This window comes from Astyanax mexicanus, chromosome 15 (genome assembly GCF_023375975.1).
Source record: "Astyanax mexicanus isolate ESR-SI-001 chromosome 15, AstMex3_surface, whole genome shotgun sequence".
Lineage (NCBI taxonomy): Eukaryota > Metazoa > Chordata > Actinopteri > Characiformes > Acestrorhamphidae > Astyanax > Astyanax mexicanus.
Genome location: NC_064422.1, coordinates 23,920,799 through 23,933,207, shown reverse-complemented (window position 1 = coordinate 23,933,207; position 12,409 = coordinate 23,920,799). Strand labels below are relative to the sequence as shown.

The window sequence follows — 12,409 nt, the reverse complement described above, 5'->3', positions numbered from 1 at the left end:
CATTGTAATTGTTCAATCAAGTACAGTGAATTTATCTAAGACAATGAGGCCTAAAGTTACTTAAATGTCGGCTTGTGTTCTTTGGTAAAACTGGACTAGTTGTTTCTGTGTTTGGCGGAACGTTAGCTGACCGCATACTTTTAATAAGGTGTGGAGATAAAGACTATAAGTGTTCCAGTGTGTATAGAGTTTAAAACACTTTCAGACAGTGTTTCATTACCTCTCATATCAGTTCTGAAATTTCTTTTGAAGTGTGCTGCTGGAGGAGATAATTTACCTCTACCTCACGCTAATATAAATGTTCTATTTAATTTGATTATAACAATTCTGCTATACAGCTTCCAATGTCATTTTTATATTCGTCCATTGCTTCTAGACATAGTCAAAGACTTGTTTATTTAAGTGACAGTCTCTTAGTTTTGGGAATTTGGTGGTATCTCTGGTGAGAATATGTGGTTGTATCGCGAATGTGGAAAAGTACCTTTTTTTTTAATAACGTGCATTGTGATGCAGTCTCCTTTTATGGCAGATGAGTCTGGTGTTTTTTTAGGAATCTGTTGTGCTTTCTTTTAGTTTCTCTTCAGTTCTAATTGTGTGGGGTTTTTTGTGTAATGATGTTGATGCAGTGCAGATATCTTCTTGTTCGTAGTCGCTCTAGTATCTCCCGAATAAGCTTTCTAATTTTCTTAATGAATTTAGTTGGAGTAACTGGCCTTAAAAAAAAAATCTTTTAATTTTTCACCAAAAATCTAACTATAATCATTTTTTTTTCCTCTACAAAAAACTACAATATGAGGTCAAAGAAATGGTTCAAAACTAGGATTACCTGGGGGGAAAAAAAAAATTATAAAAAATAAAATTGTGTAATTTGCTTTGTCTAGTGGACATTGACTCTCTGTAACTTCCTAATGGGGGCCTTTATTCATTTGCAGGGCCCTACGCAGCGTTCTCTTTTAGTCACCTCATTGTAAAGCCTCACCCCATGGAGAAGACGCACAGAAATTATTATAAGAGATAATATTATTAGAATATAGAATTATTGTGTTAAGGTCTTAACATTTTTGTAATATTTAAAATAGAAAACAGTAGAATTTTTTTTTTCTTGCAGGCAAAGACATTACAGTACACTCTGTTTTAACAATGAATATATTTGGCTTTGTCGGGATAGTCACAGAAACACACTGATACAGTTTATTAGAATATTGAATATGTTGTCCCGTTTTCAGGGGACTCCTGTTTTAAATTTGTTTTATGTTTATGGCCTATAGAAATGTCCAAATATTTAAATAGTACTGTGTATACATGGCTAAAAAGTAGGGGTGTGTGATATGGCCCTAAAATAATATCACAATATTTCATGTTTTCTTTGCAATAACGATACTCTTGACGATATGACAAAACACTTTTTTTGTTTTTTCAAGAATACACTACTGCACAATGCTAATAATGCACTCCATATATCTCCATATCCTGTGCTGCAGAAACATTAATGATACTGGACAGATATAATCTGTCTTTAGTAGATATTTAATTGGAAATGAGAACAGTGTGAATTTTTCTTTTGCTACAAACACCAAAAAAGTAGTACCCTGATGTGATTAATAGTGGTGGGTGATTTGGCACGATATTTCAGGGTTTAATATCGTTCACGATATTCAAAAATGTTGGCTATATTATCACGTACGATATGATATGTCACACCCCTATTAAAAGCCTATGTTCCATACTCTACCCTGTTTAACAATCAGTACACAGTTCCACCTTAAAGAAGGGTTCCCTCTTTCAGCTCCAGCTGAGCCAAAAAGCAGCCCGGGCCCAGAGCAACAGCAGCAGCTGATCCCTGCGCTACAACAAATTACCCTCCAGATCTGGCTCATCTTTCAGTCCCCAACGCTTATGCAAACGACACATGTTGTATTTACAAACCTGTCGGCTGCTCTTCCTCATCACGCCTCCGTTTGGGGAGCGAGTGAGATGCTGACGGGGAACACGCTGCCGCTACTTAACTTCTACAGCTGCTGGTCTATCCTCTGTGGGATTGGTTGGCAGTTTCTGCAGACTTCTGGACTAGCTGCTCTCAGCCAGAATGCCCCCCCTGTGTCATTGCTTCCAGTCTAAATATTTCACCTGCGACTCCAAATATACGTCACTGTCCCCGACACTCTACACGCTCTAATACACAAACTGCAGGGATGTCCCTGTCCAGACATATTTAGCCCAAAAGAGTCCATGTGTGTGACAGACCCTTTTAAAAGATGTTTACTGAAGATCCTCACTCTGTCCTGTGATGCTCTCAGGATGTTCAGTATTGGTCACTTTGAGACATCATGAGTTAAAGTGAAGGACAGTGTGTTATCATGTGAGACACCTTAGTTAGAGATAATTTCCTTTTAGATCCTTTTAAAAGTTCAATTTTCTCACACATTTTAACAGTTTAAATGCTTTAAATAATGAAATTGATTGATTTAAATAATGAAATTTTCATGTTGCATAAGGATTTTAAAATATTTTGTCACACCTAGCTTCCAAATCCACAGTTCAGAGTTCGGCCTGCCCAGACTATTGAGGCTGACTCCGTCCTCACTTTCACCTGACCAGGATCTTTTCTTAATCTTTGGCTCTATATACAGCTCTGGAAAAAAATGAGAGACCACTTAAAAAGGATGAGTTTCTTTGGTTTCACTAAATTGAATATATTCCTCTTGGAATATAATCAAGAGGAAGATGGATGATCACAAGCCATCAAACCAAGCTGAACTGCTTGAAGTTTTGTACCAGGAGTGGCATAAAGTTATCCAAAGCAGTGTGTAAGACTGGTGGAGGAGAACATGACAATATGCATAAAAACTGTGATAAAAATATTGATTTCTGAACTCTTAAAACGTTATGATTATTAACTTGTTTTCTTTGCATTATTTGAGGTCTGAAAGCTCTGCATCTTTTGTCTTATTTCCGCCATTTCTCATTTTCTGCAAATAAATTCTCTAAATGACTATTTTTATTTGGAATTTGGGAGAAATGTTGTCTGTAGTTTAAAGGATAAAATAACAATATTCATTTTACTCAAACATAAACCTATAAATAGCAAAATTGGTCTCTTTATTTTTTCCAGAGCTGTATACCTGGTTTCTACTTCTTTGTGAGATATTGCCACTCTGTGATTTTATTGAGCGTTTGTTTCCCTGTGTTTCTGTATTACGTTTTTTTTTTTATTCTTTGCCCTTCGGTGATGCAGCATTAATGCAGTAATATACATGGAATTCTTAGATCAGCATACAGTATATCACAGAAGTGAGTAAACCCCTCACATTTTTATACATTTTGTATTACCTTTTCTTGGAACAACTCTGAAGATATGACACTTTGATACAATGTTCACTAGTCAGTGTATAGCCTAAATAACAGTGTAGATTTGCAGCAAACGTTAATACAAAAAAAAAAAATCTTGATCTTTTTAAATATATGAATGATTCTCAATTTTGATTTAGATTTTTAGTTCTATTTAGTTTTTTTTAAAGGGAGCCCCTTCAATTGTAAACACAATGTCCTTGTATTTTGGTAAGAAAAGTGCAAAATTTGAACATTACTGCCACACAAGTTGTTTACAGGATTTAAACCAAAGTAAATGTCTGATATTCACTCTGCAGCTTCTGTATATAAAGATTTACCTTCTTGATTATCCCATTTGGAAAATCACATTAAAACAGTAGTTCAGTTATCTTTTTAGCCCTAACTACAATCATTTTAATATATAAAAAACATTTTCTAAATGGATTGGCAGCAAAATACTTGCCTAAAGTGTGTGTCTCTTATACCCAGTATATAATCTATAAAAATGTGAAAAATCTAAAAAATCTAAAAATGTGGATAAATCAGTGGGTCAGAATATCTGGATAGGGAGTTCTACAATAAAAAAAAAAATATATATATATATATTTAAAGACCTGGCAACCCAAGTGCACTATCCTGCTAAACACAAACCCTTTAAGAGAAGATTTAAAATGAGCTTTGGTTCATATTTTTCTGTTCTCTTGTTGCCAGTGGCTCTAGAGTTGTAATTCAATTATATCCAGGCTAGGCTTTGCTTTTGTTATATTCATATAGCCATGGCTTAAGAAGCTATTTATACAACAACCTTGTCTTAAGTAAGGTCAGCTTTTCCGCTTGTGTCCTGCAGACAAAGGACAATGCATGGAAATCATATTCAGTTGAACAAAAGAAATAGGCAAAATGGACCAGATTAGATGGATGGTCTGAGGGTACACTATAAAAGCAGATTGTAGTGGGTAAGTGGTGGGCATTCATGGCAAACCCTACATTTGGGAAAACCGTGAGGAACATTTAACAACGATGTTTGTAGTTCATTCAGTAAAATAAATATGGGGCTCTGAAACCTCAAATCTAAATCCCAGATCCTGCTGCTTTCCATCAGCAGCCGAAGTCTGAGAGAGCACAGTTGACCCTGCTTTTTACTGGGTGGGTAGATGGTGTTTTCTTTCCCCATCTCCACTCTTAGTTGTTGATGTTGGTTAGCTGGAGGGCGTTGCCAGTGATGATGGGCAATCATATGATTTAGATACGGTTTAATCTGCCTTTCAAATTAGGGAGAAAACAGGACAAAATCAGAAAAATTAATATCTGAACGTACAGAGAGCATGTCTGGCCTGAGCTCACTCGCCTGTAAATGTTCACATGCACATTTCATGGTCAACAGATAATGAGTTTTGATTGTTGTTAATCTGATGACCGGAATCAGCTTTATATCATATGCTGGTAAACATGTGTAAGCAGTTTGGATCAATAAGGAAATTACTTCAGGCCACTGAAACCCATCCTTTCATGAGTAAAAGCTTCCCACAGAGGGGATTTGGAGATGTTACAGATAACTTTGCTAATGCTCTTTTAATCTCATTATCTAACCTCCGTCACTCAAAGCTTAGGATGCAGACAAAAAACAAAGAAAATGCAGCAAATAAACAGCACTGTTTTTCTTAATATCTCGCATAGAGTTCTGCACTCTTTCTGAATTAGAGCTTTTTTCAGTAAGCTTGGAAGACTGGGTTGTAGGACCTACATTACATTGCTTGGGCAACAATACTTTGTTTTTTCATACAGCAGTTTTCCCAGGTAAAACCGTGAAGATCGTTTTACTCCTTAGAACTTATTATTAATATCCTACAAATAAGAATGAATGGTGGCATGTTGAAGTGTAAACAATTTGTTCCAGCTTTATGCTATTTGATAAAATGTTTTTCTCCCTCTCTTTCTCTCTCCTCTTCACTCTCTTTTTCTCTCTACTTCTCTCTCTTTCTCTATTAATCTCCCTCTTCCTCTCTATTTCTCTACTTGTCAGTCTATTTATCTTTCTTTGTACTTGTTTCTCTCTACCAGGTTCTCTCTCTACTTGTCTGTTTCCCTATTTCTTTCTCTCTTTACTTCCCTCCTCCTCTCTACTTCTCTCTTTCTCTACTTGTCAGCTTACTTATCTATTTCTTTCTACTTTCTTTCTTTCTTTTTATTTTACTTTTCCTCTTTGTCTACTTCTCTCACTCTTCCCTCTTCTTGTATCTCTTTTTCTTTTATTTTTCTCCATTTCTCTCTCTGCTTGCCTCTCTTTTTCCTCTCTCTACATGTCTTTCTCTTTTTTTAATACTTGTATCTCTCTCTCTCTCTCTCTGGTGAATCCATTATTTAGCCCAATTTTTCAAAAGTCCTTTAGTTTTTTAGACTTTTAAAGTTTTATAGCTGTTTATAAACAAGCTTTACCAAGCCAATTAAAGTTCATTATTGAACTTTACTTTTCTAATAGTGTTAGCCTTGCTAAGAAATCACTATTTTAAGTTTAAGTAGCTCCACATATCATTGGTAGAATTCTGAGGGCCCTGATATTTAAGTGCACAGATTGTTTGTACGTTACTCTCTTCAGTTATGGAGGTTAGAACATCAGCACCCGGCTGCATGGCCGGTTATTTTTAATTGTGTGTATTCGGTGTTTATAGCTGAATTCTGTATTTATTCCCTCCACATTCTCCTCATTGTGAAAATCTTAGGGCCCTGATATACTTACTTACTTCTATGCAAAGACATGTAGTCCACAGATTTGACACAATACAACAAGGCTTTGTTTCATTTCTTTATTCACGTATTGATTTTGCTCTTTTTACTGGTTTAAGGCTGGCGGCCATGCCACTCTGAAACAGCTGTTAACTGGTAAACCATCCTGGTACAGAAGCTGCTTGATAAGAGAAACCATCAAATACAGTCTGCTTAGTAGTGGTGAATTACAAAAGGCTGCAAAACTGATGCACAGTATAAAGCTGCTGAGTTATGGCAACAGGTATCGACAGATGGACACGAAGCTAATATAGGCAAATGGCAATGCCATTATATACAATGCATTTCAACAAGGTACTTTGACTATGATTTCATTTATCATAATGTACATGTTAACAGTCGATAAGCAACTTTGTCATTTGGAAATATGTTGAACAGAAATCTGCATTTGGTGAATACACAGGTTTGTCATTGTGCTCAGTTCTAAACATTGAATTATGATGCGTTCGTCTGTTCAGCGGAGCTCCATCCACTAATATAATTGCTGTAGTCAGTCCCCACTGTGCGCTGTGCATTTGGCTGTGTGTAATGAGATTCGGGGTCATCAAAGACAGCGTGGATCCTGGAAATTTCCTTTCCACAAAGGGCTCCCACAACCTGGGTAAATGTAGGCATGAGTGCACAGACTGCAAAATTCATCAGCAAGGTCCATGCAGTTCTATGAGCAGCATATTCAAGTCTTTTTTTGTTTTTAAACCATCGTCACACATTCAGCTACAATCTACTATCCTGATACATAATTTTAGCGACAGTTAAGCTGTGTAGAAGTGAAGATGATTGTGTTGGTGATTGGTTTTGCTCGGTTACAGAGCCGTCATTTAAGACATCACTTTAATACATGGTTGTGCCTAACATGATAACATAGTAACAAAACAAAAAGGTGTGTCCCCTTTAATTGTGGTCGAGTTGAGTACAGGACCATGTGCAAGTTATTTCCAGATGATGCCCCGCGTCTGGGTGCGGCTTCATCAAAGATTTATGTTTTTTGTAAGAATTACATCCTGTTTTCTCCTGAAAACAACATCTGCTATAAAACACGAGGCACCATAGTAACAGAAAGCTCCACCACGAAACCGAGAGAGGAACAGAAAAGTATGCAAACCCACCCTGCTTCTGTCGGACCCCCGCTCCTCCTGCACTGAGCTAGTTCCGCTGCTGGCTCTGTGTAAATCCATAATAGAAAAGGGTTGCTAAGTTCAGCATAATTCAGTCCTAATAACGAGTCTGGAGGGTTGAGACCACCGTCCTGCCCCACTCCCACACCCTGTCAGATCATCTCACACAGAATCCACAGGTCAGAGGTCATTAGCGCCATCACTGTGAGTCTAGCCAATGAAAGGTTAAAGGTCGCCGCTCTGGGGTTCTGGGTTGCGGGCTTCGCGGCCGGAGCTTCGGCCCAGCCGGGGGAATCGGGACGAGGCTTTTGATCGGCTCGATTTGCTCCCACTCTCGTTGGCAGCTGGAGTGTCCCTGTGAGAGAAACACAAAAAAAAGGTTATAGACTCACACCCGCTCACAGCTGCTTTCAGACTCACACTCGTCAATCATATGGACATACTGCAGAGTTTAAACTCAGAATACTCCAACAGGTTTATCATGTACTTAATAAGACTTTTTTTTTTTTTAGTTTGTCATGAGATTTTAGTAAGTCATTTCATGCAAACCTTCTGTACACTTTATGTCCAAATGTAAAGTAAAGGTAAGGTTTCATCATCTAGTACAATCTTAAAACTGTTAAGCATGATGGTGGTAGCAACATGCCCCTGGTCTGTTTTGCTGTCAGTAAAACTGGTGTGAAAAGGATTAGAATGAGAAATGACCATTTCAAAATTCTTTAGAATAACCTCAAACCTTCAGTTGAGTTGGTTTAAACTTGTATACAATTTGTTCTAACAAGGTTTCAATAAGTACCTTTATAAAGAGAGAGAGAGAGAGAAGAGATTTAATTCCAAATTATGTACTCCCTTACAAGTATAATATAGTAATACAGATATCCTAAGTTGCAAAAATTAATTCGAGAGGTACCCCCAGACCTGGACTCATTCTAGATTCCAGGAGATTTTATCTGATTGTGGGCATAAGTGAGCCCGCATTGTTATTAATATGCGGTAGACTCCTGCAACTTGGGAAGTCTGGTCCTATGTCAGGAAATTAGGTAACACTTTACATTAAGGGCACAATAATTAACAGGATTTACAGCAGAATATATTGCCTTGATTAACAACAATTAAATCATTAAAATTAACCCTCCTGTTCTGTTCATTTGTTCAGTTTGACCCGGTGCATCTTTAATTATCCAAAAGAGAAACCAAAAAAATCCTAACAATCAGTGTAAATATTTCATTACTAACTCCTTTACAAATTATTTTATCTATATTTAGTGCAGTGATGTTCCTAACGTCTAAGAGGTAGTGGTTCATTTAAAATAATTAACTCGTTTTCATAAAAAAAATACATGTTCAAACTATTTATTTTATGTTTCACTACTTTAAAAAGAACAACATATAAAACACAATAGTTTTACCTAACATTGAAACATAACACTGTAGTTTTGCTTCAGTTTTTGCAGGGAGTGATCGCAAATACTATTTTTATATATCTGGCATGAACAACGTATATGTAAATGACACGTTCATGAGATCAGCTGCAGTGTGGCGTGCCGGTTCAAATGGCTAAATTTCAGTATTAAATTGTCTGGCACATCAGTGGGGGAAAAACACCACATTTCTTTCGACGGCAGTAACTCTGCTACACACTGCCTGCAGTAGCAATTATTACAATGCGAATCAGCAAACAAACCTGCTGGACTCTACCGCTGCTCCGATGTGAATTTGTGTATGGTTGTGAAATAATAATAGTTTCCATTTATCAGTCGTCTCCAATTCTCCCCCAGGACAGTGATCTTAAATTTGAAGCCAAACCTATTCCACACCGACTGATCCAGCTAATTACTGTTCTGAAGTTCTGACATTATATTTAAGAGTAGCTCTTCAGGAGGAGGTGTGGAGACCGTGCCCACACTGGACTGAGGGATTCTGAACTTGTAGCAATGTTTACACAGCCAAACAGCAAGGACATGGTGAATGCCCAGGATTACCTTGACAGCGAAAAGCAAGACAGTGGTAAGTAATAATTTATGCTGGATAAATTGTTATAAAAAAGATGTATTGTACAATTTATTTAATTAAGTAGCAGGTAGGCTAGAAACAAAATATAGGGGTAATGTTTGTTAGCTACTTGCCTGGCAGTCAATGCTAGTAACGAACTAGAATAATTAGTGCAGCTTTTTTCAAATGGTCTGTAAATATAACATATTACATTGTTTCAGTATATATGAACAGGATTGTATTTATTGAAATGATGTTGCAATAACCTAAAGTTCTTATCTCTCTCTCTTCCCCCCCTTTTTTCACTCCATCCGTGACCCTGGTTAAGTGAACATATATGTTCCCGCGCTTGCTGTGTGGCTTCCCATAGCTCTCCTATTGGTTGGTAACATTGTTCACGTCACTATTTGCGTGAGCCAGGTCTCAAGACTTATGATAATATTAAACAATGTTGATTTTATCTGAACGCAAGCCTCACAACACTTGAAATTGCTACAGTGAAATCGCTTAAAAATTGTTTGGTGTATGGTCGTCGTACCTCACCTACTTAGAACTGTCCCTATCTTTGATACATCAGCTAACAGATGCCTGTGCCGGTCAGAATCACAGAAAAACATGGCTGATTTTGCTCTGTTGGACTCCAGCTGCTGCTAAAAGAGCAGCATGATACACGATTCAAACTTCCAACAGTCTTATTCAGCTGTATCAGCTAGTATAGAGTTTTAAATAATAGTTTATAGCAAGGACTGAGGACAGACATATAATTTTAGGTGGTGTTTAAACCCTGAACACTAGATAATTAATTCATTAGTCTTCCACCTAAGTGTAATCAAGTGTTACACTATGACACTAATATTTGATTAGGTAAAATACATCACCTCACGAGCAGAATCGAAATATAGTGCAGTACACTGAATTTGAATCGCTGTATTGTGATGCATTTTCAGCACCTTGCAAATATACAGCCCTAAAAAGATTTACATGATTACATGATTTACAAGCTTTAAAAACTGCATACAATATTTCTGTATGAAAACAGAGGTTCTGTATGAAATTCAGTGAAAGACAGGATTACTGTGGTTTCTGGAAAAAGGCGAAAGCAGAAGTAGCATAAGGGTGCTGATTAGATAGATATCAGATGCAGTTACACACCCAGACTCTTACACACACACACACACACACACAATACTGTGCCATACTGTTAGATCGCTACCTCACTCACTGGCTACCATGACAACCACACTACTCAGGAGCCAGGGGAGCTATCGACCACCTGAGAAAATCATGCCCCTGTGGCTTCTTCTTTGTGTGTGAGTGTGCATGTGTGTGTCTGTGTGTGCGTGAAGGAAAGGGGGTGCTAAGACAAAGCAAAGACATCAGAAACTTGGTTGATTTCCTGCCCTGAAGGACAGAGAGCTGCGTGCGCTGGAGAAGAACAGAGGCAGCCTGTTCTCAATGCGTGGATCCACAGAGGAGACCCAACACACACTTCTGTCTATTTATACTGTTTCCATTAATGTCCTGCTGAACATTTCAGAAGAACAGGCCACCAGCGTTTGTTCTTTCTGCCTTCGTTCTCTCTGTCGCTAACTCTTGTCTGTTCCCTCAGCAGCGCGGGCACACACAGTACTGATGAAGACTGAACTGTGATGAATAGGCATTCAGAGTTTTCTGATGGTCTTTTCCAGTTATGCAGACACACAATCAGTGTTATAGCTATACAAAATACCACACGCTCCTGTAGTGTCATGGTTCATTGCAAACAGTAGCACAGGGGGAAAAAAAAACATACACGTTAATACAGTAAATACTAGGGATGTCCCTGATGTGATCAGAAATTGGGCTCAATCACATAATTTTTAAAGCATCAGTATCAAGTGAGAAAGATCTTCACCTGTTTTTCAGGGGGACAACTGTGAAAAAATTTTCACACTTCTACTCAGTGAAAAAACAGGAGAACCAGTGAGTTTTTTGGCTTCCTTGGTCACATGACATTGCGTTTAGTAGCTTCTTTGTGCTGTCTTTTGTGTTTCAACCAGAGTATAATGCCTCATAACAGAATAAACAATAGTATATTAATACATATCTACTATAGTTGTGTTGTTTGCACTACAGTGTGATTCCACTTGTGATTCTGTTTATGACTCAATACCCTCCATATCGTCCCCACTGGCCCCGCTCACACTTTTTCCTACTCCCAGCTTTTGCCTTATTCGTAAAATTAAAAAAGGGTACATATGATCATAATTTACCAAATCAGATTTTGTTAAAAGCACTAGAAAAATATTGAATCAATGACTCAGTAGGTATTGTTAATACAATCTGAAATATTTGGCCAAACCCATTGCAGTTTTTCACCACTGCGTATATTAAAAAAAGCCGAAATGTATTTTTGTATGTCTTGCTTTTCAATGAAAAAGCACAGTATGACAAATTAAATTTGTCATTGTTCAGTATAAATTCTTCCCTCTTTTCACTAATTAATTTATAAAATTTTGGTTGCATATCAAATATTCAGTGCAACCCAAAAAGTAATCAGTTTTTCCACTGGCTACTGGCTTTTATGCTACATGACTTTATTTCAGAACACATCTAGCAGCTGTTTTACTCTCAGTCAGCCTGATGATCAGACATGGCGGGTGGAACCGCCAGCAACCTATTTAATAATGATTGAAGCCATTTTCCTATTTCTCAGCCACAAACCCCAGGGTGGAAACGTCACCGCAGCAACCAAGTGCAACTGATCATACTGCCAAATACACCCTGCTTTATCATTATGATTGTGATCAAAACACATTCCAATCACATTTCTCCTATCAATAAACCAAGCTTTTCACTTCAAATGTAAAAAATGTAGACTACTCCAAAAACACCTTGGATCTTGGTGTTCGAATAATCCAAGCTAAAAACTCTTTTACAGATATAAATTGTGGAATTAGTTGAGAACAAAATGACAACAGTGAATGGAAACTGAAACCATTAACCCATGAAGAGCTGGAATCAAAATCATACAGAAAACCAAAATTAAAAGTAAATACACTGGAATCCAGTGTATATCAACTTCTGTGAATTTCATTACAGCAACTCATAATGTTACTTAGCTGTGTGTAAGGCCTCCACATGCCAGTAAGCCCTTCCTAAAACGTATGGGTACGCTCCTGATGAGACAGTGTATTATCTGGGGGATG

The 12,409-nt window shown here is 37.5% G+C and overlaps 2 protein-coding genes across 2 annotated transcripts in view; one reads left to right on the top strand and one right to left on the bottom strand.

Annotated features, from left to right (window-relative positions):
* Positions 1–4,468: 4,468 nt before the first annotated feature.
* Positions 4,469–12,409, top strand: part of maff (v-maf avian musculoaponeurotic fibrosarcoma oncogene homolog F) — a 255,539-nt gene continuing 247,598 nt past the window's right edge. Inside the window, exon 1 of the mRNA XM_049464911.1 lies at positions 4,469–4,476. The gene's annotated coding sequence lies outside the window, so the exon portion shown is untranslated. The remainder of the gene's footprint in view (positions 4,477–12,409) is intronic.
* Positions 6,121–12,409, bottom strand: part of snx29 (sorting nexin 29) — a 189,647-nt gene continuing 183,358 nt past the window's right edge. The window contains exon 21 of the mRNA XM_049464910.1: positions 6,121–7,584. Within this exon, the coding sequence (XP_049320867.1) occupies positions 7,455–7,584 (130 nt within the window). The 3' untranslated portion in view covers positions 6,121–7,454. The remainder of the gene's footprint in view (positions 7,585–12,409) is intronic.